Genomic DNA, 26,128 nt, shown 5'->3' on the forward strand with positions numbered 1-26,128 from the left:
ATAGATTGAGGAAGATGAAAAAAAAAAGTTTGGGAAATAAAACAAGAGTTCCACTGAGGGCCAGTTATGTTGAGGATGTCCTGGAACATACCTCACATTTTTCTTGTGTTGTAGAATGTGTACATATGCATGCAGGACACACACATGTCTTTCTGTATTGCAGAGTCCTCTAGGGCACAGACTGTGGCAATTGGCATAAGCCTCACTTTTGCCTGGCCTGTGGCTATCAGAATTGAGGAGTGAGGAGGCAGCCCTAGGAGGAGCATATGTCCCTCCTCACCTTCCTCCCAGGAGGGCAAACTACTACAACATTATGAAAGATGATTCCAGCTTCTGAATCTGTGAAGAAAATTGTGCTTCTGTTGGTTCTGTGAATCTAAATGAAATCTCAAATATTTAATAAAAAATGAGACAACATGGTCACTTTGGGAAGCATGACCGATGGTGACATTTCAGTCATTCCACTCCAGGGTGTGGTTGTTCCATGACTACACTGCAGCTCCCACACATACCTGCTCAGGTGTGCCCTGCCAAGCAGCTTTGCATTAATGGCCTATGCATCTTATCTTCTACTTGGCTTCTTGATTTGGGGCCATGGTTGGTTGTGATCTCTTTCTGGAAGCTAATTATTTGGCAAACAAACAAGTCTTTTAATTTACTCTATTGATTTCTCAGAGGCTTGTCTGTTCCAGCAGCTCCCCTCTCCAACTCTCCTTCCACACACTCCCAGTTTGTTGTATTCTACTGGTGTCTTCTCCTTCACCTGCTGCATACTTTCTAGGAGAATCTGGACAGAAGTCCCTCGTGCTCATGTTAGTACAACCACCACCTAGGAGAACAGTGATAATTCAGGACCAAGGACAGTGACACAGGACTGGGGTCTGGGGCAAGATTTAGACTCTACACTTAAGAGACAATTTGTGCATCACAGGTGTTCCATAAACTTAAAATCATCTTGAAAATATGAGCGTTAGTGTGCGTTTTCCTCAAGCTTGCATGATCCTACCAATGTGAATATCACAAGAGCTCTCTCAATTTTGTGTGCATAACTCTTGATTTTCTCCATTGTATAGGTGATAGAAAAAAATGCCGATCCGGAAACAATGCTGTTACCATATCTGAGGAAGAATCGTATCCTTTTCTTTGCTTCAAATTTATGTGTGTGTGTGTGTTTAGCTCCAATGTCCTCATCAGGTGATATTTCAAATCTTTTTAGAGCCACACTGAGACATATGCCTTACTCTTATGGTTTTATGTTCATCTTTTAGAAAGTCCTACACCTTTGTTTTATAGTCAGTGCACAACTGTGGCTGTCAAGAGAACCAAGTTTTTTCTGATCTCTGTTTTAGCACTCAGTAGATGGTTTAAAAAGAGAAACTAGCAATGGGAATGAAAGCAGTCAATATTAAAAGGGATTAATTAAGCATCCTTTATATCCTTTAGGAACACAATAATTATACTCTTTCTGTAATGATTAACCATCATTTCCATTACAAAAAAGCACAGAAATCTCATGAAATGAAAGTAAAATAAAAATGGAGAAATTCAACCTGAAATTATTTAACTTCATGAGCCCCAGTGGGTTTCCAGAGGGATATCTCACTAAAGTATATGCAAAATTACATAACAATTAAAGTTTTGACATTTCCCCCACACAGGGGACATGAAATTCCCATAAGAGCACACAACTCCAAAGCATCAATAGCTACTTTTCAGACACATGAGCATGCTCCTAAAGTCGTCCATGATCTTCAAACAAAAACAATGAATACTGACTTCCTGGTCAACCACAGTTCCTTATGTGTAATATTTAAAGTTTGACTCACTGCAAGTGACAGAAAACCCAAATAGTAGTAGACAGGATAGAAGATAGAAGTTTGTTTCTCATTGTGTTTATTCAGGATCTCCAGGAACCTGACACCAAAAATAAAGCTAAATGTGTGAGGACTAAATGCCTGTGTGAAAGGAGGGAGGGAGGGAGTTAGAGAGGGCTTGGGGAGCCCTTGTGCAGTGCAGTCCAACCTGGGGAAGGAAGAATGGGAGGGAAAGGTGAGTGGAAGGGCTCTGGGCTTTTGGTCAGTCCAAGACATGTACATCAAAGCCATTGGGCATGGTTGACATGGACTCCATGTCTTTCCACACATGGAGTAACAGGTGGAAATAAGCCCACGGGAGGTATGGCTCTAATGAAAGCAGTGGAGATCAGTTTCTAAGTCTAGCAACTGGATGGCGTGGTCAGTTACCATCCTTGCTGAAGAAAGTCTGTTCCTATAACTGTCATACTCACATTGAGGAAACCAAAGGGTGGTTGATCAGGGTTAGAACGAAGTGCCACAAAGTTATCAGGGAACTGAGTTGTCAGGGGATCCTTATGTCTGTCCCACCCTCCTCAGCATGCAGCTTCTGCTTCACAGTCAGAGATGACTGAGATCCAGCCATCAAAACTGAATTTGAGCAAAGAGAAAGGAGTAATGGACAAAGAAGGAGACACCCTCTCCTTTTGAGTATACTTCTCATCTGGAAGTCATACACAGTGCTTCTATTTACTTCCCATTGACCAGCATTGTTACTGACCCCAGGTAGTTGGAGAGGAGGCTGGAAAAATGTACTTTTAAATTCTGGGTAGCCATATACGTGTCTGAAATTTGAGGTTTCTATTCCTAAAGAATAATGAGGGAACAGATATGGGGTAAGAAATAGCAGTTGTTACCACTGAAAGACAGAGAAATAGAATAAACATGGCTAATATGACACAAATAGGCCATGAATTATTCATAATGTAACATTTACTTTGTATGTCACTGCAGACTGAAATAAAGATGAGAACAAATGTGAAGTGTCCTCATACCTTCAAGTGCTTAAATCTGTACATGTACAGACTCTGCCTGTTTTAGTTTGGCCCTGTTTTTTGGAACATGAGGTCCATCCAGTTTCTTTCAAAGAAAGGACACATGCTATAAAGACACACAAGGAAATCAAGAATTTATGAGACTAAAACAGCAGTCAAGACATACATACATCACTTGAGAAAAGTACTGAACTTAAAAATACATTAAGAGTCTGTGAAGGTGCTGTTTGCCAAGGTCAGGGCTATTCTAGAAAGAGAATTATGGAAAACACATTGTTCTTAACCCTGCTTCTTACAGTCCGACTTACAGGGACTAAGTATGGCTGTGGCGGGGGAGGCTGCGGTGCCTGCACGGTGATGATCTCTCAGTATGACCCCATCGCCAAGAAGATAAGGTGCTCTACATCAAAGCCCAGATGTGGTTGAATTTTTATAGTTTTGTTGAATTTCTTCATTTGGTAGTATGTATTGAGTGCGTACTATGTGAAAAGAATTGTGCTAAGCACTGAGGGTCCAATTATAAAAAGACAGTCATGGTCCCAGGCATATGAATGTGCTGGGGGAAAAAATGTAACATCAATGAGGATAACATATGGTCAAAGAATTCCCTGTCCAAAGCTGACTCCCTGTGCTGTCTGGGGAGCAAATGTCAGGCCAAAATGGCAGTGGAGAATAATGTCGTCATCACTCTCCTCTCCTCTATTACTCTGACAATCTGTTCACTCATCTCCCATGCACTCCCGTGCAGTGCATTCTTCCTCCATCAGCAGAGAGATCTGTCTCAAGTATGAATCGGATCCTATCCTGCTTCTGCTTAAACACACCAACAGCTTCCCATTATGTTTAACATCTCTGTGTTTGATATGTGCCCTTGCAGGGTCACCAACTTTCTTGGCTCTGCAAGGTGATGTCTTCCATCAGCTTTGGAAACTGCTCAAAGCATTGTCTTTTTGAATTTTTACCTTTGCCATTTTTCTTTCCCCTCTCCTTCTGCAACTGCCATTATGCATATTAAGACATTTTATGTTATTCCACAGAGCTTGGATGAGGGCTACTGATCTAAGTACTGGTGTGATTTCAGATATGCTGGTGTTCCACAGCCAAGCCACCTGCTTTCTGAACTCTGAGAGATCTCACCCTACTTTACAGCCTGGTTGCCAGCTTTATAGGTCACTGGGAGTTATATTTGTTCTCCTGTCTCCCCTTCTGTGCTTTCGGAGATCTCTTGCATCTGTGTTGTCTTGTGTTTAGCCCCTAAATTATGGCAACAATCTATGAAGGTGGAGTGCCTAAGGTTTTTTTCTTAGTTTTTCCCAGTCTTCTTTCTTTGCCTGGAGAGTTTTTTTTTTTTTGTTTTTTTTTTGTTTTTTTTAATCTCTCCTTCCCCACCTCCATTTTTGCTCTCTATACTCAGAGCACTCTGGTGGAGAAGAGTTTGTAGATAATGCAGTACAGCTTTGTATTTTAATCGGTTATATCCACCTACAAGTGGCCATTCATAGCTTGTTGAAAGTCAGTCTGTTTTCTCCTCCTTCCCATCTAAGGAAGAATCCTCCTCCTCCTCCTCCTCCCATTTCAGGAAGAGAACAACTGTACCTTAGGAATGAGAGCAGCTGTATCTTCTCTCTTACAAGGGTTTGTCATATAAGGAATTTTACTTAGGTTTTTTATGTACTCAGTATGGGATGAGTTTTTTTGTTTGTTTGTTTTTGTAGCTTATATGGCTTGTTTTGGTTTTAGAACATGATGGTCTTTTACAACTTTCTACATCTGAACTGCATGCACAGCTGCCTTCAAGCCAATATTCAAACATCTCTCCATTATGTGCCCCATTCACCTTCACAACTCTCTATTCCTTTAGCTGAATTTATTCACACCACTTCTGGTCATCTCAATTTGCATACAAATGTACTTGTGTATTATCTATGTTCATACATGTTGTTCATCTTCCCTCAATTAGAATATACATTCTGCAGCTATAGGATTTTCTCCATCTTGTTTCCCAATGAATCTTAGCACCCGGAACTCTGCCTGGCACATAGTAGGCACTCAATGAATATTTACATTTATTTATCAATAAATATTGCCCTTCCAGTCTATGTTTGTTTTTATTATATGGAGGCATACTGCACATAGTGTTTAAAACCCTGTATATTTTACTTAACTTTTCATAAATATTTTTTCTAAATAGTAAATAAAATTTTAATGGCTATGTATGTTCTAGCATTTTGATGAACTAAAACTGATCCCCAAATAGGGATCACTTAGACAATATTAATTTTCACTAATATCAGCAGTATATCAATTAACCTTCTTATAGTTAGATTTGTGTCAATGATTATTTCTTTATGAAACATCTATAGAGATAGAATTACAGAGTGAAAGAGTGTGCATATTTTAAAGGTTTTTAATGAAAATGAAATGTCTTCCAGAAGAGCTTTGGGAGAGCTTCATTTACATCTTATAAACAGAATATAAATCCCATTTTTCCAAATTTTTGCTAATAATAGATACTATAATTTTAAAAAACAATTGTAATTTTCTTTGATAATTCAGTATTTCTTATTTCTTAATGTGAATCTCTTGTGATCATTTTTGAGGTTGCACATTTACTTCAAGTACTCATTGGTCACCTGTAGTTCTGTTTGGTGAATAAGAACATTTTAGGAGTCATTTGAGTTGAACACTTTCTAGCAGTGTTTTTTGTGGGATTGAAGAGTTCTGTATCCCACACTCTATCATCTCTCTGAAGAATGACATCACTTTATTGACCAGCCATCCTTAGCCCAGCATCTGCCTGGAAGATGGAATAAGCCCTGGGTGGGTGCGTGGATACATGCAACTAGAGAATGTCAGTCCCTCAATCAAGAAGAAAAACAACTAAGGTTAGCTGAAGCTATTCTGGAATTAGCTGCTCTCCACACTCCCACTGTGATCTTGAGTAAATCACTCTGAACCTCAGATTATACTTCTGTAAAATGAGTGTGAACTAAGGACCAATTGTAGTTTCTAAGCCTGGGGAGGTCATACAAAACCTGCCCTGTAGAGTGAGGACTTGGTACAGTAAGGACCCAGTCCTCTTTCCCACTAGACATGATGTCATTTATAATCTGTGCTTCTTTTTTGCATCCTGAAGACATCATCCTGCCAACGCCTGCCTGACCCCCATCTGTTCTCTGTACGGTGCTGCCGTCACCACAGTTGAAGGCATAGGAAGCACCAAGACCAGAATTCATCCTGTTCAGGTTCGGGTGTGCCTCTTTCTCACAGGGTCCCTATGCTTGGAAAACCATGACTGTAAGTCCCTGAGATTGAGAGTAGAGCTGCCTAGACCCTGCTGCTTAGTTGCTGCTAACAGGTAAAACCCAGCTGGAGCTGAGAGTGAAACCTAGAATACTGTAATATAATTTTGTGACTGTCTTGGAAGGGTGCTTTTGGAAGACTGGAGGACTTTTCCCTTTTTAAGAAAATGCGGACATGACCTCTCATGTTTTCTCTGTTTTAATTAGATGAGACCTTTCCATTGTATGTTCCAAACATAAAGAAAGGAGAATCATGTGCATTGAGGGATATAGTTTTCTTGATTTTTCTTCATTTGTTTGTACAGTGGAAAATTACATGATTTTAAAGCTGAATAAAAGTATTAGCTACTAAAAAGATTTGTTAAACATAGAGCTTGTTGAGAAGACAGCTGATAGGTCCTGTCAATGAATTCTGTGACTTTTCTCCTAAAACAAAACCGCCTTAGAGCTTATGCCCCAAGTGAAAGGCACCTTCAGAATCAAGCTCTTTAAGTTATGGGTACAATGCCCCCCAGAATGCCACTGCTACTTCTTTTGATCTAAGTTAATGAAGGTCATTTATGAGGAGTGGGGAAAAGATGGAAAACATTAGAAGCAGCATAGAAAATGGCCCAGCTTCAGATTCTGTAGGCATGAAGGAATCTTGCTTATCCTCTGACACCTCACTAGTAAGTGGAAGAGGATTCTCCTGGGTATCCCTGTGGGACTTGACTGTACATAGGCATGGGGACTCTTTCATCCTCAACTACTGCTCAGCTCTCATCTTCACAACGTTGCCAGAAGGCAGTTTGCAAACTGGACCTGGAAGTTAGACTCCAAAGAGGAAATACTGGGGCAAAAATACAGGAACAGTTAAGGCAGTATTTCCTGTTTCGTCATCTGGGTTTGTGGTGGCCTTTGTAAACCCCTGTGTTACAGCATCAGTACAGTAGTTGACAGATAAAAGACACTCAGGAAATACTCAGAGATCTTTTCTTCTTCAATTTCTCAATTTGAGTGTAATTTGACTTATTGCTCTGAAGGATTTCCTTGATCTAATTAACTCACAACCTCAACTGCACCTTGAAACCACCTAGGAATCTTTAAAAGATATCATACCTGTGCCTCACTTGCAGAGTCTCTAAGTCAGTAGATTTGGGGTTTAGCTGGGGCCTTGGAAGTGTTTAGCCCTCCTGGTGATTCCACTGTAGGTGAAGCTCAAAAGCTGATGAGAAGCAGCGATCCTGATAAACTAACCCAAGAATGGGAGGCCCTCTGGGATAAAAGGATTTTCAGGAGCCTCTTCTCCAAATTTAATATGCCCAGAAGTATCTGAAGATCTTGTTAAAATGGAGGTTCTGGTTTTGAAGGTCTTAAATGGGGCCCAGAATATGCATTTATAATGTTTATGTCCTCCCAGGAGAGGATCGCCAAGTGCCATGGCACCCAGTGTGGATTCTGCACCCCTGGAATGGTGATGTCCATCTACACGCTGCTGAGGAACCATCCAGAGCCCACTTTGGATCAGTTAACTGATGCCCTTGGTGGTAGGTTGTGTGTGTGTGTGTGTTTTTAGTGATGATGACAACAGTTGATGTTGGACCCCTACCATGTGCCATATACTGTATTAAATACCATTTGAAGATTGTCTCACAATAACTTTATAAGAGGTACTGTTAGAGTCACCATTTCATAAATGGAGAAATTGAGGTTTGGAGACAGTAGTTTAAAGTAGGCCGCCTCAGTGTAGAAGAGGTTGGTTTGTTGAAATCAAGCTTCAAATTAGATCACACATCACATTTAGCTGATGTAATTCTTGTTCTTTTATCTTTAAGATTTTCCTGTTTTCATCAGTTGTCTGCTTGTTCTTATAATCATTAAAAAGCCAGCTTATTCATTTACCCTTGGAAAGAGACCAAGTTACCTTTACAAGCTGCTCTCTCCTATTGGGTGGATGATCTCAGCAACATCTCATAAATCAGAAGGTCGTTGAGGAACATTGCATGAAGTCAAAGGGACTGAGACCCTATGGTGATTCTTATTTCAAAGAACTGTCCATGGCCACTCTGGAAATATTTTTATCAAGCTCAGAATTTCAAGATCTTCATCAATGAGATTCTGTACAATTAAAACAAACAAACAAACAAATGAACAAACCAGCCAGGCATGGAGGGGCATGCCTGGAATTCCAGTGACTCAGGAGGACTGCAAGTTCAAGGGTAACCTCAGCAAATAAACAAGGCCTTAATCAACTTAGTGAGACTGTGTCTCAAAATAAAAAAATAAAAGAGGCTGGGGATGTGGCTTAGTGGCTAAGTGCCCTTGGGTTCAATCCCCAGACCAAAAAAAACAAAAAACAAAACCAAAACCAAAAACACAGACTCTCAAATCCTATGTCTGTTGATACTCTCCATGGCTCTATTTGTCTTTGTCTCCTGAAGACCTTGTTTCTCTGTTCAGACAGCACAAGACTAAAGCCCATGTCTACACTTCTTCTGCAAAATGTTCCAGGGAAAACCAGGGCAAACAGAAGCAGGAGAGATATAGCACAAATTTTTTCTTCTACCTAATTTCCTTTAGGTCTAGTCATGAATTTGATGTCATGTTTTTTTATGTAAACAAGTGATAAGTGTTCTCAAATTTTCAGGTAAAGAAATATGTGGGAAATTTATAAATAATGAAAAATTTTGGAATCCACCATATATAATTTGGCTCTAAGTTCTTGTTCTTTAAATAAGATGTCAGATTGGGGGTGGCAGAAGCATAAGAGACCACTGTGAGAGAAACACTGGCCTAGTAGCGATTTATTATAAATAAATTGTGTGCCCAATTGCTTCCAAAGTTTAATAACTACCTTTGCATCTATATAATACTTTCTATCTTTCTATCAACTGAAGCTTAACACACACTCTCTATCTCTCTCTTCCTCTCTCTTGCAATAAATTGATAACTGCCATAGTAAGTATTAGTAATGAGGGATTTTCTTCTTTAAAAAAAGAGAATAAAATCTTACCATTTGCAGCAACATGGATGAACCTCAAAAACATTATGCTAACTGAATGAAATAAGCCAGACACAGAAGAGCAAATAGTGCATGAGCCCTCTTATACGAGGAACCTAAAATAGTGAAATTCAGCAAAGCAAAAAATAGAATGGTTACTAGCAGGGACTGGGGAAAGGGAAAATGAGTGATTGTCAAAGTTACAAAGTTTCTTATGCAAGATGCATAAGTCCTAGAGAGATACTGTACAGAATGGTGCTCATAGTTATCAATACTGTATTATATACCTAAACATTTGCTGAGAGGGCAGATCTTTTGTTAAGTGTCCTTGTTACTGAATGAATGAGTGAATGAATGAATAAACAAATAGGAGGAAACTTAGATGCGATGAATGCTTTTATGGCATTGCATGTGGAGATGGTTTCACATAATTGTCTCCAAACACATCCAGTTGTATACATTAAATATGTGCAACTTTTTGTATGTCTTTAATACTGCGATAAGGTGATTTTTTTAAAAAAATAAGCTTAACTCTTAAATGTGACTGTAGGATAAATTTTGGGATTAAAAATCATTGTGTCATTTGAGCACTTATTACAAGCAGTGGGCATTAAAACAGTCTACAGAGAGATAGTGCAGATAGCTGAACTGTTAAAATCTACCTCAAGATTCTCAACTAAATATCCCAAGTTGTTGATGTAATCATTTGACTTTGCAGGTTAGGTGGACTGAAATGTCCAACAGAACTTTCTTATGGGATTAAGTCCTTTTTTCTATCATGTGTTGGGAAGCTTGTGCCTCTGTCTAGGTCACTCGATTAACAGAGCTGGGATTTCCTCCTTCAGGTAACCTGTGCCGCTGCACTGGATACAGGCCCATAATTGATGTGTGCAAGACTTTCTGTAAAGTAAGTAGAGAAGAATATGTGAATGAGTATAATTTTCCCCAATGAAGCAAAGTTGTAGGGGCTGTCAGGTGTGATTAGGGGAATAGCTATTGTAATACAAGATTACTTCCTATCTTGAGTTCTTTAATTGCTATTTGCTATTCGACCTAGGGCAGGAGGCTTACCCCTATCCATTGAGCTTTCCTTAGTAGTCACATGGTGAGCACCTAAGCATTTTGACATTGGTGGCAGTTCATTTCTTGCAAAAGGCCACTCCTGATCTGTTTGTCTGGGTCAGGTATCTGCCCAGGAGCTCCTGCAGCTCTCTGTGCACCTGGGATGTGCATGTGCATGTCCCTGCATAGCACTGGTCACAGTGTGGTGCCCTTGCCCATACGCTGTTCCATCTCTTCACTATACTGTTGTACTGCTTGACAGCAGAAGCTGTACATCTCCAGGGCCAGTCACCATGCACTAATTGAGTGGTTACTCAATCAACATTTATTGAATGAGTAAATGAACAAACAACCTTGGAATGGAAAAGAGAAGACTGCCTTTTGGAAGTTAAACTGTGAAAAAAGTACATCAGAACAGGAAAGAGAATAGAGTGTTGATGCCAATAGTTGTGAATATTTATTAAGTATTTAAAATATTTGATATTAATGTTAATCATTGATCATCAATAATATTTATTGCTGTGTGCCAGGTTTTGTTATAAGAGCTTCACATAGTTTAACTTATCTAATGTCTACTGCTATTCCAAATTCCTTATAAATTCGGTTTTTTCATTAGAGTTATTTAGATGTGTTTTCGTACAAATAGTTCTCCTTCATGGTACCTAACCATGATTCTATGTTATGAGGTTTCATCTGGTAGTTACCCGGTTTATTTAATATTCAGCAGAATCAGCATTAAATTCCTATTGATTCATTTTTTCACTCATTAGACTTCTGGCTGTTGTCAAGGTAAAGAAAATGGGACTTGCTGTTTGGATCAAGAAATAAATGGATTACCAGAACTTGAGGAAGGAAATAAAGTGAGTGAAATGTAAAGTTGTTTTAAAGTTTTCTCCAGACATGCATAGTGGCTGACTTGCTCTTAGAAAGAATAAATTCCTCCCAAAGTTGAGCTGTATTAACATGTTCCTTCTCATTCTCACTTTGTTTCTATTTTAAAAATCAGCCTGTGAAGGGGAAGGGAAGCTAGAGGACAGTAAACAGGTACAGGGGTACAGTTGAATAGAAGGAATAAATTCTAATCATTCTGCAGTCAGTGAAATAATTATGGTTGACAATAATTAATTGACTATTTCAAAGTAGCTAGTACAGAGGATTTTGAATGTTCTCAACACAAAGAAGTGATAAATATCAGAGGTGATAGGCATGTCATTTATCCTGCAGTTTCAAAATGTTTGTCATTCTGAGTAGTGTAATGAGACCTCATACTGTCCTCCTCTATCCCACCCAGAACGTGAATCTTCCCTTTGTCCAATGTATCTACTTTGTATATGCTACCCACCTATTTGTCACTTAGTAATCATCTCAGTTATCAAATCATCTGTCACGGTATTGCAGGGCTTGTGTTCAACCTTTCTTTTATTGAATAATGGCTCCAAAGTACAAGAGTAGTTATGCTGGTAATTTAGATGCACCAAAGGGTAACTGTAACATGCTTCCTTTAAGTGAAAAGGTGAAAGTTCTCAGCAAAATAAGGAAAGAAAATTGCATGCTGAGATTGCTAAGATTTACAGTAAGAATGAATAGGATAAAAAAGCATATATAAGGTTCAATATGATCCACAATTTCCAGCATCCATTGGGGGGGTTTCAGGACATATCCACCTAGAACAGTGAGAACTACTGTAACTTCTTGTACTTTCTCTCTTTAAGACGAGTTCAAAACTCTTCTCAGAAGAGAAGTTTCTGCCATTGGATCCAACCCAGGAGCTGATATTTCCTCCAGAGCTAATGGTAAGGCAGGCAATGTTGTGTCTAGAGGGTTGATTCCTAGAGGAATTCATGGTGAAATGCTTCTGGATTCTTTCCAAAGCTGATTGCAAATAAGTCATCCTTATCTCAAGGTCTAAATAGAGTGTGGACCAAGGAAGAGGTGGGAGAATGAGGGTGGAGCCAACAGGAGGGGTCAGTTGATTGAAAGAAGGAACTAGTGTTATCTGTAAAAAACCATACAGTCGCATGCATGTAAATGTAGACATGTTTTCTGCTTCCAGTTTTGCTGCAGTTCATTCTTTCATATGATGATTTGACAAAATTCATCATGTTAATATCTTTTAAACATTAAAATGAATTTGAGATATAAAAGTACCAAAGGGATCTCCATGAAGTCTCTAGGAGGAGAAAAATATTGTCATATTTTTATCTTGAACTCTGTCTGATTCCTTGTAAAGCTCTACTTTTAGGTCACCTATTTTGTTTTTCAGAAAAGTCTGTATTTCTTTTCTTTGTTCCTACAATGATAAAGCAAAAACAGGTGGAAATGTTGTCAGAGGTATATTGAATCCCTATTGCTTTTTCAATAGATAATAGCTGAGAAACGACCCCCCAAAACCAGGGTTTTTCATGGTAACAGAATGACATGGATTTCGCCAGTGACCCTGAAAGAACTTCTGGAAACTAAATTCAAGTACCCTCAGGCTCCTATTGTCATGGGGAACACTTCTGTGGGTATGTAGACACCCAGAAACTTCTTACAGGGAAATCAAGGAAAAGGACTTAGAGGGAAAACAGCCTTATATTTGTGTGTTCTCTGGAACAATAGTCAGAAATAACATTTTTAATCCTTTGGATTTGACTTCCTCATCATTGCTCAAGAGACTTTTTATCACTGAAGAACTAAATCCCTTGTGTCCTTCACTGGAGCAGCGCACAGAGTTGGGCCTCACAGGCTAGCTCCTAGCAAGCTAGTAGCAGGGCAGCTGACAGCGGCTGTCTTGCCATTGGGAATTGACCTGGGCTTCATTTTGAAACTGCTCTCTGTTCCTTCTCTGGGTGGTGCCTCAATGAAGGGAATGTGTGTTATGGAAACTGAGTTACAGGACCTTCCTATGGCAGACAGTGTAGGTCGTTTTACTCTCTTCGTTAAGGAACGCCCCCCAGAGTCTTTCCAAAGAGAATTCTGAGTATGCCTATGGCCCAAGTTTTAGGGTTGATATTCCAAAGAGTCGTCCAATTTTAATGAAAATGTATCCAGCCATTTTCTCTGTGCGTGGGTTGGCAATAAGGAAACCGGTAGAAAGATATGTGACTTTTATATATTTAAAGACACCATTTCCATTATAATTTCAACATTAAAATGACAGTGAGCCCCCATTTACTCTAATCGTATCTTCTTGGGTTTTTTTCCCACTAATTCTTTAGGGCCTGAAATGAAATTTAAAGGTGTCTTCCACCCAGTTATAATTTCTCCTGGTAGAATTGAAGAACTAAATGTTGTAAATCATGCATGCAGTGGTAAGTTCATAAGATCCTTGCTCTCTTAGTTAAGACACATTAATCAATTTAGTTACTTTGTCCAGCAGACAAGCAGACAGAGAATTATTTCTAATTATAACATACACAGAAGTTCTTTTCTAAGAATAACATTCTCCAGATCAGGAGGGACTTCAGGAAGAATTCTCTAAAGTTATAACAGATATTAATTTCTGAATAGTCAGATGTTTTTACTGAAGAACTTTTCCCTGTGTGCAACATCAGAGAAGGTAAGACTTATTAGTTACTGTGCTAAGTATTGGGCAGAAGATAAAGTTGAACATAGTACAGTCTCTGTTCTCCAGAAGCAGGCAAAGCAAGTTTATATATTAAGCAGCTTATGCACTGGCCTCTCCATTCCTGAAAGGAAGTTGATTTAATGGCAATGATGAGAAGTAAAATAAGTGTGGGTTTGGAATATGGTCTCTGGAATCTAGTTCTTTACTATGGCAATTAATATGTCATAATTTTATTCAGATTTGTGGAGATTAAACATGATAGAGTTAATAGTACTTGATATAGTGAGTGTTCAAAGAATTTAGCCTTCATCACCTCCAGTCAACCCCTTTACCTCTACTACCATGATACACCTCTTCCATCACCACCACCACCTCTAACACCACCACTACTACCACCACCAACAAGTAGGACAGCATGTATCTACTCTAAAGATTCCTTGTCTGTGGCTTTGGACTAGTGGACATTTTCAGGTCAGAAGTGACCACATGGCTTTAATTATGCACGACCTTATTTCAGGGCTGACCCTGGGTGCTGGCCTCAGCCTGGCTCAGGTGAAGGACATCCTGGCTGATGTGGTCCAGAAACTCCCAGAAGAGAACACACAGATATACCGTGCTCTCCTGAAGCATCTAAGAACCCTGGCTGGGTCCCAGATCAGGAACATGGCTGTATGTATTTGATGGCAGTAAACTCTGTGGGTGTCTGTCCCTCAGAAAATATTTTTGTTCTTTAGGAACAAACAAAAAGAATAGCTCTCTAAAACTTGTTTAACCCTTATTTTAGCATTCTTGTTTTTATAATTACAAAACTGAAGTAAAAATAACTCATTATTTTAAAAAGTCTTTAGGGGGCCACATTGTGAGCAGGCACCTAGATTCAGATCTGAATCCTCTCCTGGCTGTGGGTAACTGTACCCTCAACCTGCTCTCTGAAGGTAAGTGACAGCTTCTAGTGGGAGATCATTAAATCTGCTTCTCTCACCTCTTTCTCTCTGGGGAGGCAGAAAGTCCATTTCTGGAAGTGACTCTTCCCTATAATGTTGATGCTTCTTTCTGTCTTTCTGGAGGCTGGAAAGATGCTCAGTCTGATCTTCAGCTCACACTCCCAACCTCATCTGTTTCTTTTTGAGATCTTGTGCTAGATATTTTCACATAAAGACCACCCTAGCATTGGGAACATGTTGCGCTGGTTAATGTCCTGATGTGATCTGATGAATGAAAAGAACTAAGCCACAGAGAACTCTTGGGCCCCATTATTGGAGAGATTCCCCAGCGGGTACAGGAGTGTGTGGCATCCACATCATGTTTTGGGCTCATACTTAATTTGTTCTCAGATGCCTACAAGTCTTTTCCAGCTGAACGGTGGCTGGGCCTCATTCTGTACTTATTTACTTGATTATTGAAACTAAGTCCAGGAATTTTGTTTCTCTTTTTTATTTGTTATTTTTAGTCATGCCTGACAGTAGAGTCTATTCCGACATATTTATACAAACATGGAGTATATCTTATTCTAATTAGGATAGCAGTCTTGTGGATTTAATACGATGTTGGGATTCATTATGAATTTTCTTTTATTCCAACTTGAGCAACAATTATTAAAAAGTTCTCCACTTATCAGGGAAAACATTTGGCCATTTTTTTTTTTTGGGTGGGGGAAGATTGGCTTATTTCACTTAGCATGATATTGTCCAATTCCATCCATTAATTTGCAAATGCCATAATATTATTCTTCTTTATGGCTGAATAATATTCCATTGTGTATATATACCACAGTTTCTTTATCCATTCATCTCTTGAAGGACATCTAGATTGGTTCCACAATCTAGCTATTTTGAATTGAGCTGCTATAAACATTGATGTGACTGTGTTACTGTAGTATGCTAATTTTAAGTCCTTTGGGGATAAACCGAGGAGTGGGATAACTAGATCAAAAGATGGGTCCATTCCAAGTTTTCTAAGGATTCTCTACACTGTGGGGAGTGAGAGGAGAATGGAGGAACTTTAGATTATCTAGAAGGAAATGAGAGGGAGGGGGTATGAAAAATGGTGGAATGAGACAGACATCATTACCCTATGTGTACATGTATGATTACACGAATGGTATGAATCTACATTGTGTACAACCATAGAAACGAAATTGATGTATCCCATTTGTGTACAATGAATCAAAATGCAGTCCGTAAAAAATTGAAAAATAAATAATTTTTTTAAAAGTTCTAATTGATCCTTTATAAATCTAGAGGCATTTTCTCTTCAAACTATGAACTTTCTATTACCTGCATTATGAAATACCTACTCCTTATATCCTCTGAACTATTAAATTATCTTAAGGAAGAAGATTTGAATTCAGAGTTTTCAATATAGGTAATATCCCTTTAAAAAGTCATTCCATGAGAAGCAGGTTTTGTCATGGGACTACAACCATCAGTAGTTCCTTAGTTTTCATCCCCAGGTCCTGTTTTAATATGGTTTAAACTGTTCCATCTCCCAGTATTTTGATTAAAGAACTGAAGTTTCTTAAGTGCTGGGAAAAGGTACAAACACGTAAGACGACACCTCACTGTACGTAAACTAAGGGGAATTTTAAAATCCACTACTGTACCTAGCAGCGTTGCTGGTTATGAACAATAAGTGTTTGTTGACTGGCTTGATCAAAATATCAAAGGGGATATTAATATCTACTCCCCATTGGTGAAGCTGGAGGCAATCGTGCTGTTCAGGAAGAGGACTGCTAAGGTCCTGTCCTACCCAAAACTGAGCTCCCTATACCAGATATTTTTACCTGTAAGCCTGCAGAGAAGGCAGAAAAGGTGGGGCCTGGGTTGAAAGGAGGGCTGCATGACGCCCACGGAGGGTGAGAGTTTTGGGAGCATGACAACAGTCAGTTTCCCCCGGGGTATATGGTAGAATTATTCCCCAAGGTCTGTGAGTTTATTTAATAGGCTGAAGTTCCAGGGCAAGTGTCATTTCTTTCCACAGAAGGAAAACGACAGATTCCTTTAAATGAGAAGTTTCTCAGCAAGGACCCCAGTGCAGATCTTAAGCCTCAAGAAATCTTGATCTCAGTGAACATTCCCTACTCCAGGAAGGTGAGAAGGTCCTTCTTTAAATGCCCTAGTGTGTTTATTCCAGCATAGGGTGGGCTAAGAAAAGCATCAAGTGTTGATAGGGAAGATAAAAGTCAACTTCAGAAAGTGGCATGAGGTCCTTGTCTTGCAGGACCTGTGAATACTTCCTTTTGCTTATGTTATGCACTCCCCTGACCTCCTAACATATTTTTTAAAAAAAATTTTGTCCCATAAGGCTTTTTCCCTACAGGAAACACAAAGACTATACCTCTGCCTGTATCTGGGATTTGAATGAGGCTAAAAAATACATTTGCAGTAGAATTTGGTAAAAAGCAAGGGCTTCGGAGACAGTTGGACTCAGATTTCACACCTGGCTTCAAGACCTGAGCTAATCACTGAATCACTGAGTCTTAGATTCCTCATCTGCAAAATGGGAATGATCCCACTTGCCTCAGAGGATGTATTTGTTTGCTGGGTTGCCATACAAAGAACTACACACTGAGCAGATGTAATGATGTAGATTTATTTTCTAGAAATATCAGAGGCTAGAAGTCTGCTCTCAGGCATCAGCAGGGTTGGTTTCTTCTGCAGCCTCAGACCTGGGCTTTAGATGGCTTGCTTCTCTCTCTGATTTTGCACGGTCTTCCCTCTTTCATGTGTATGTGCAAAATTGCTCTTAGAAGAATACCAACCATTTTGGAGTAGGGCCTTTCCTAGTGATCTCATTTTAATTTTAGCTCTTTAAAAACTCTAGTCCCCAATTAGTCACATTTAGAAGTACTGGGGGTTAAAACTTCATCATGTGAATTTGGGGTGGACATAATTCCATCCATAAAAGAGGATGCGATAAGGATCAGATAAGGCAACATACACATACTGCCTGAGGCAGGTGGTTTTCAGTGTGTTTCTACATGCGCCATTTAACTTTTCTTTCAGTGGGAATTTGTGTCAGCCTTCCGACAGGCCCAGCGACAGCAGAATGCACTAGCAATAGTCAATTCAGGAATGAGAGTCTTTTTTGGAAAGGGGGATGGCATCATCAGAGAACTATCCATCCTGTATGGAGGTGTTGGTCCAACCATCATCTGTGCCAAGAATTCCTGCCAGAAACTCATCGGCAGGTAAGGCATCCTATCCTTAGACTCAAAATAACAGAGCAGCCCGTTCTATGGGGAGAAGTAATTGTGAGAAGAAAAATGCTTAGTACCTTTCTATTTCATAGCAGGGAATTCCAATAATACTTCATGATTATTTCCCTGTCTTGATTTTAGTGAATTCTCAAGTAGGCATGATGGAAAGAAAGGCATGATAGAGAGGGAGTGAGGGAGGGAGGCAGAGAGAGAGAGAGAGAGAGAGAGAGAGAGAGGGGTAATGTCAATATCCTTATGGTACATGTACATTCTTTATTGTGGGGTAATAATTTACCATGATGAGAAATAGATTATGTGAGTTTGTTCTAAAATTAATTCCAAAATGTATTTGCTTACCTGACTTATCTTTATAGGTAACATTAATAGCTAATATTTCTTGAGCATTCACTAGGTGAACTAATAGAGAATAGTGGATAAAACATGAGCTTTAAACTGTTAGTGAGCCAGACTGCCTGATCCAACTTTCAGCTCAGCCCTCATTACTATCTGATCTCAGTCATCTTACTCAACCTTACAGTACCTCCGTTTCCTTATCTGCCCACTTCATAGGGCAGATGAGATGATTAAACGAGAGAATGAAAATACAGTGCTTAAAGCAGAACTTACTTCTCCCAGGCCTTGGAGTGAAGATACGCTGGACACAGCTTGCAGGCTGATTCTGGATGAAGTCTCCCTTCCGGGCTCGGCTCCAGGTGGGAAGGTGGAGTTCAAGAGGACCCTCATCATCAGCTTCCTCTTCAAGTTCTATCTGGAAGTGTCACAGATTTTGAGGAGGATGGTAAATGGAACTGGTCATGCATTAGCTTTCCCAGGACTGGGGGCCTTGGGGATATCCAAAGGGGAGGCAGCCCGCTGAGTAGAATAGAAAGATGACCCACATCAGAAGTGCCCGGACTTACTGGGCTTCCATCGGTCTGTCTGTGGATGGGTGTGAGTTTGGAGGAGAACTGCAGGTGGAACACAGTGTTGTGCAGGATTTTATTTAACAGCACTCAGTTATTTTGTTTCTGACCTGTTGTTTTTCTAGATAATGTTTAGGAAACTGGCTAATGATTTAAATACATTTTCTTCCACTCATTGAGACCCACCCATGTTTGGTTTTCTTCTCTGGGCTCAGATCCATTTTTCTCACTCATATGGTGATGGTGACAGCCACAAGATTATTTTGAAATGGATCATTGTAGAAAAATGGCTTAATATGGTCCCTGGTGCCTATAATCACAAAGTTCTGGAGGCTGAGGCAGGAGGATCATGAGTTCAAAGCCAGCCTCAGCAACTTAGGCCCTGGGCAACTCAGCAAGACCCTGTCTCTAAATAAAATATAAAAAAGTGTGGGGTTGTGGCTCAGTAGTTGAGTGCCCCTGGGTTCAATCCTCAGTAAAAAAAAAAAAAAAAAAAAGAAAAAGAAAAAAAAAAGATTCTTGCTAAGAATAACATTAGCCTCCCTTCTAAAATCAGTCTGGCGCATTTGAGGTTATATAAATATCTATCATGGTTCTCCTTCTCAGGACCCAGGTCACTATCCTAGCCTGGCAAACAAGTATGAGAGTGCTTTGGAAGATCTTCATTCCAGAAATCATTGGAGTACATTACAGTACCAGGTTAGTGGCTTTTTACATTTTCTTTTTAAACTTGGAGTCTGAGCTATAACACACTGGGAGGTTCCCAGAGCTTCCCAGTGACTCTCAAGCTTAATAGGCCCAAGCACCCCTTCTGGTGAACTCACAGCCTCCTGGAGTACTAATTAAAAGCCCAGAACTGGGCTAGATCTGTAGCTCAGTGGAAGAGTGCTTGCCTATTATGTGTTGGGCCCTGGGTTCAATTCCCAGTACCATGAAAAGAAAAAGAACTATAAACCAATGAGGAAGACTGAAAGCAGATCTAGCAATGGTTATTTTAAAGAATAATGTGTTTTGATTTTAAAAGCCACATGTTTTGCACTGTGGCCTGTGCGGCTGACATGAATGAGCTGCTCGCTTGCTGAGTGCTTTCTGCCCTCGGCTTTGTGGTGGTCAAAGCTCAGTCAAAGCTGTGTTCCATGTCAGGACTGTAGGCTGCTCTGATTTCATTCCAGAGAAGCAGAAGACAGTCCCTGGAGGCTGATGAAAATTCAATGACACTTTTTATGAGAGCTACTGATTTGTTTTGTTCAAACGTGGAGATCTTTTACCCACCCAGTCCCTCCTGTTCAAATGATTTTTCTGGGAGTTACATTCTAGAGTTGAATCACACGGGCGTTCTAAGAACTATTTTCAAGTTTTCCTTGTATTGGCTGACTATACAGGAAAACAGAGCTGCTAACAGCTTTCAAAAGGAATTTTCTACCAGAGCATCCTAAAAATATCACCAGAAGTCATTCTGTTGGTAAACTGGATACAATTTGATGTGGTTTTTTTCCTTGAAATTATTATCAAGAAATTTGACTTTGAGAGTTGTATTGAGAACAGAAAGAGTGTTTTTAAAACATCAGTTCAGTGAATCTGTTGTTGGATTCAGTTATAAAACTGAGTATGTTGTAATAAACACTGAAGTTGCTGTATGCCCCTTGAGGTTTTAGGTTCAATATGTTCAAAAATTCAAATATGCCAAACAGCATTGGAAGTGAATATTTTGAAAGTTGAAAACAGCTGCCATGTTCCCTGGTGTTCTGTAAAACATGGTATCCTCAATCTTCAACTTATAAATACCCTAACATCACCATGGCAATGGAATACATTTCAGAAAGAAACAACAAATTTGTTGTTCAAACCATCCAAAGAGAACTGAAAATCTTCACATAGTGGATGACCTTCAAGGAAATTGTTATTATAGATTGCAAGACAAAGGTTTGGATGCAGTATAACTCCCAGAAATTTGTTTTTGGTTTTTCTGTCTTTTTTTCCCCCACACATATATGAACAGTCATGTTGTTAGATCAACTTCAGCCCTCATAATGAGCATTTTTCTCCAGATCAGTTTATTTGCATCAAAAGCATTTTGACAGTGTTTGTCAGTTTTCCGTTACTATAAAAACACCTGAAATAACCAACTTAAAAAAGAAAATAGCTTATAGTTTTGGAGGTTCCAGTTCATGATCAGGCAAACTCACTACATTTAGGTCTCTGGTAGGTGCCAGGTGGCAAAAGTAGAGAGCACACAGCAGAAAAAAATGTTTATTTCAAGTCCAAGAAGCTAAAAGATAAGAAGGAAGAGACTGGTGTCCCACATCCCCTTTAAGGGTACACCCCCATTGACCAAAAACCTCTCACTCAGCCTCATCTTTTCAAGTTTCCACTACTTCTCAATCACCTCTATTACCTAGGACTTTGGGGGACACTCCAGAACTAAATGACAGCATGCAGCTTCAGTAAATCAGCTGTTGAAGATGACAGGTTTCATCCATGGTATCTTTAGTCACATAAAAGCACAAGGAAGTCATCACATAATCACGTGCTTTCTCCAGCATATTCATCACAAGACGGAAAAAAATTATAAACTCAGCTAAAATAATTCTGTATTCAGTTATTCAATAAGATAAAGATATATTTTGGAATTCTCCTTCAATCTTTTGATAAGTCTTACACAGCAAGTTTCAAAAGACTTTTTTTAATGCTGTGATACTTTTTTTTAACAGCAAAAAGTGTTAGTAATAGAAAACTCCCCAGAGTCTTTATAGATTCATATGAATTTGTTTCTTTAGTGTCCAAATTTATGAATCACCTAACATTTTGCTTTACAGAATGAAAAAAAAAGAAAAAACTCTGAGGATTTTAAAAAATGTGGATAATTTTTCACTCACTTGTGCAAGCTGAGAGCCCAATATAGGATCATACCTCAACACTTTGGGGGATATTTTACATAGGAATCAATTCCTATCAACTGTACCACTTGAAAAAACATACCTGATGGAAACTTCAATTATTTTTTCCTTTTGATCAACACCACCTCAGTACCCTAAAGGAGAAGAAGAGAATTACTGAAAGTTTTTGGTCATGGGGAGGAGGCAATGAGCTCTCTCAATGGAGTTGGTGTCTGACTTCTTCAGATCCCTGCTCATGTCTGAACCACCATATGTAAAATTTTCTTCCATTTTCCTCTATTTTCCTGCATTCGTGGATTGATTAAACTGTTCCTGGGTTCAGTTTTAAATTACTTTTTAAAATAATTCTCTGCTTTCTAGCTTATGAATCAGGATGAACTCAACAAGAACCAAAAAGACTGAGTCAGCATTCCTTTTTTGTGCTTTATATTATGGTCACTACAAAATTGAAGTTTGCATTTAAGTAAAGTGAATATGGACATTTATACAATAAATGCTTATCAATCCTTTTTTACTTTATTGTAAAACAGCACATTTTTATGAAATAGAAATAAGTTCAAAGCATCCTATACACATGCCAAGTCAATTGTAAAAATCACTCCAACTTCTGGACATACTTATCAGCCAAAATTTGGTTGACATTTTATTTCTTATTTACATTATGAAAACAACTGGGTTATTTTCATTTTCCAAATGATCCACAAGGATACCAAACATGTTCCCGAATTATGCACACCATTCTCTCCTTCCCTTGTGATATTCTAGGTCTATTATCTGCCTGGAGAATTTATGATCTATCTCAAGCTGAAATTTTCTTTTCCTGAGTCCCTCCAGTGGGTGGGCAGTGGGTGAGGACCACTCTTCTCTAGTCCCTTGGGCAGGAGAGGGCTTGGGGGAATTGTATATTTCATAGCTACCTTTACATAAAGTTCCCCATTGTAAACATGTCTCTCCTCCATTCATGGGAGTTCTCCAATTAATCCAAATCCAAAAAGAAAATAAAAAGCCAGGTATCTGCATGAAAAAAATAAAAAAAACATCCTGGATCTGTGGAATCTCAGACAACTTTCCCTTGGCTTCTGTAGAACAAGAGTCCTGGAAGCATTTTCATTGAACCAGGAATCACTTCAAATCTGGAAAATATGTAGCGATAAATGAAATGAGACTTAGACATCTCATTTATTATTATTGTGTACCGAACAGGCTTTCTCAAACTACACATCCTGGTAATTGAGTGCAAAAACATGTAGATGCCTTAAATCATACTAAGTTGGAAATAGAGCAGGTTCTAGAACTTCTTTTCCCTTCCAGTCAAGGTTTTGAATTGGTATGTGTTCTGTTGGTGACTTCTCTCTTCCTGATGTATAATATAGCCTAGTGCTATGGGTTTATCTCAAAAGAAGAATCCCTTCTTGATCCATAGTTCAAGGCGACGCTCTGAACTGCAGTATGGGGAAATGGGGGGATAGGAATGGGAGATGTCCCTAACTTTGCCCACACCTTCCTGTACTGACCTGATTATGTGCCCCAAGGAAGCCTCTGGGGAGCCTGGCCTCAGCCCAGCACCAAAGCATTGAGTTATGCAAGAGGTTGCCCATTACTGCTTAACAGGCAGCTCCTCAGCCACAGCCTTTACCCTGGTCTCTAAACTCAGTCTAGATCATGGCTGGTAACCCCTTCTCTTCCTTTCTTCATACTTCTACTTCTCCTCCTAGTACCTGCCCTACTAGAAATGCTAACAGTTCTCATATCTGAAATGTCAGGGGAGATGTCATGTTGCTTAGTTTCTGTTTTAGTTGGTACAACATTTTTAAGGTACTCACATAACTGGGAGCAAGTCATTTTACTCTGTGGGTCTCTAAGAAAGAGTAACATCAGTCAATCATTCAAATACCAATTAATCACTCAAATTCAGGTTCATTGTCTACCCAGATTGTCTAAGTTAAGAGTTTTACTGATTATATCTTAGAATTCTTCACTCAAAATGGGGGGTAAAAACTTCTCTGGTTGAAACCATACCCTCAATATTTTCTGTAAAGATTGTCACCATATCATCACACTCTTACAAAATATTCCATACATTATGTTTACATATAAGCAGTAAGATGAATTTGATAATAAAATTTAAAGAAATGCATGAACATTAGCCAAAAAACCCACAATTTTATATGATCAGGAAGAAAGATCTAAATTCATTTGCTTATACAAAAGAATTTTCATTAGAGATGTTTGGGACCTATATTCAAAAGAAGTTAAAAACTATAAAAACTGTATGATGGCTACACATTCCACGTTTCCTATCGAATTATTGGAATAGGCTTATTATCCTGGTGCTATTGTGAATAGTGATTGTTTTCATTCCCTGAAGTGTTCTGGTTTGTGTGTAAACTATATTGTTCCCCTCTTGTGGGAGATGTACATAATATGGTTATTCCTGCTTTCTCTACAGAAATGTAAGACTTATATGTTGATTATCTATTAAACAGAATGTAGACCCAAAGCAGCTTCCTGGAGATCCAATTGGCCGTCCCATCGTGCATCTGTCTGGTATTAAGCATGCCACAGGAGAGGCTATCTACTGTGACGACATGCCCGCAGTGGACCGGGAACTTTTTTTGACTTTTGTAACCAGTTCAAGAGCTCATGCTAAGATTGTGTAAGTGGTCTTACTCGACAGGCATTAATGATTGCCTTTTTGTCTAAATCAGTCACATTAGTGGAAACTAATGGAATGAAGAGGGCAAGCTATTTGTTGGTGATGTCCAGTGCAGACTTAAAGATGTGATGGGATTGAAATTTAGTATTTACAACAAATTTTCCCTCCATATAAAAACTTCCATGTCCCCCAAATTTCTTCCTAATTGTCTGGCAGAGAATTATGAGAGAGGTTCTTTGCCATGTTTACCTCTCTCAGACCTTATTTTCTAATTAACTGCGTTCTCAATGATCTTTGGGGTATGTGGCTCTTCTGAGGAACCCGGTGATGTGTGTTGTCATCTAGGTCTATTGATCTATCAGAAACTCTCAGCCTGCCAGGTGTGGTGGACATTGTGACTGCAGATCATCTTCAAGATGTAAACTCCTTCTCCACAGAGACATTTCTGGCGACAGATGAGGTACTTCAATTGTGCTTTCTGTTTGAAAAATTACTTCCTCAGCTCATAGCACTTCATATTTTCTTAAAAAATTAATAAAAAGAGGATTATGGCAAGTTTTATTCTCAACTCAGCCCCCTGCGAATCCTTGTTATTGCCCCAGTTCCAGTGTGTCCAGATTTTAGGTTTGCTTTAAAGTGGTATCTCAACTATGAAGCCTTTTCTTATCCTTGAATTCAGATGGTCTGTCTCCCTCCCTGAACAATTCTGACTCATTCAAGCATACTGCCACATATTCAGGGTCATTTCTTAAGTACCTATTTTGTCAGATCACCATAGCTGAACAAGACATGTGGTCCCTTCCCTCATAGAGTTTAAAGTCTGTCTTTAAAAATTGGGCCTTTAAAGCACTTTCTTTCTTATATTAAGCTTATTAATTTGCATATCTTATCTATTTTCCCTAACTAAAAAATTCCTTGAGTGAGGACCCATGTCTGATTCCCACGTAGCAAGATAAAAGAGTTTACTGCTTCCCACATAGCAAGATAAAAGAGTAGAAAAACAGTGATAACGCTATTACCATTCGAAAACTTCAAATGGTTAACTTGGTCTTCTGTATCTCAAGTTACCAGAAAACACAGCAAGGACAGGGGTTAGTAAGTTTTCTGCATAACTAATTCAGAGATCTCAATTTAATATTTACACAAAAGAGCTTTGAACTTTGAAATAGTCACTACCTCTGGTTCTCACTGGAAGATAAAAATGAAAGCTTGATGACCAGATGTCTGAACTCAAGGTTGAAACTCCCCTGAGGTAGGGCTGTGTAGCACTGACAGAGGGGATGAGAATTGTGGTCTGTGTGCAAATGTTAACTAAACTTAAGCGAGATTTCCTGCTACACCTTGGAACCTGCTCTCTGAAGTGTGCTTATGCAGACTGAGCATTTCAAGGGCCCTGTCGATGTGCCAGGTCACAGGGGCAAAGCCAAGAATCTGTGGAGAGTTAAGAGCGGTGCCATATTGAATGATTGCCTTTGCTGGTTTGATTCCTTTTCTAACATTGATTTATAGCACTTTATGACTTCTAAAAATCTTTTCATTGCAGACATTTTTGTAATCATACACAAAATAGAGACTCCATAGATACATCATCCAGCTTCAACAATCAACATGTTTCATTTCTCTCTCCCCTCTGCCCCCAATGCACCACACCCAACGACACACTCTTTTGGAGGTGTACTGGATTTAATACTACAGCGTGTGTGTGTGTGTGT

General features: G+C 39.2%; 1 protein-coding gene across 2 annotated transcripts in view; it reads left to right on the forward strand.

Annotated features, from left to right (window-relative positions):
- The window catches only part of AOX1 (aldehyde oxidase 1), a 65,658-nt gene that overhangs the window by 5,429 nt on the left and 34,101 nt on the right, over positions 1-26,128 (forward strand). For both annotated transcript variants that reach the window (XM_079133120.1, XM_079133121.1), the window contains exons 2-18: positions 1,074-1,131; positions 3,147-3,243; positions 5,985-6,093; positions 7,550-7,676; positions 9,976-10,037; positions 10,963-11,052; positions 11,905-11,985; positions 12,555-12,699; positions 13,393-13,485; positions 14,260-14,411; positions 14,584-14,677; positions 16,722-16,831; positions 17,747-17,931; positions 18,577-18,739; positions 19,470-19,562; positions 24,247-24,416; positions 24,762-24,876. In XM_079133120.1, coding sequence (XP_078989246.1) covers positions 1,074-1,131; positions 3,147-3,243; positions 5,985-6,093; positions 7,550-7,676; positions 9,976-10,037; positions 10,963-11,052; positions 11,905-11,985; positions 12,555-12,699; positions 13,393-13,485; positions 14,260-14,411; positions 14,584-14,677; positions 16,722-16,831; positions 17,747-17,931; positions 18,577-18,739; positions 19,470-19,562; positions 24,247-24,416; positions 24,762-24,876 — 1,944 coding nt within the window. The remainder of the gene's footprint in view (positions 1-1,073; positions 1,132-3,146; positions 3,244-5,984; positions 6,094-7,549; positions 7,677-9,975; positions 10,038-10,962; positions 11,053-11,904; positions 11,986-12,554; positions 12,700-13,392; positions 13,486-14,259; positions 14,412-14,583; positions 14,678-16,721; positions 16,832-17,746; positions 17,932-18,576; positions 18,740-19,469; positions 19,563-24,246; positions 24,417-24,761; positions 24,877-26,128) is intronic.

This window comes from Sciurus vulgaris, assembly GCF_902686455.1.
Source record: "Sciurus vulgaris genome assembly, chromosome: 3".
NCBI classification, from domain to species: Eukaryota; Metazoa; Chordata; class Mammalia; order Rodentia; family Sciuridae; genus Sciurus; species Sciurus vulgaris.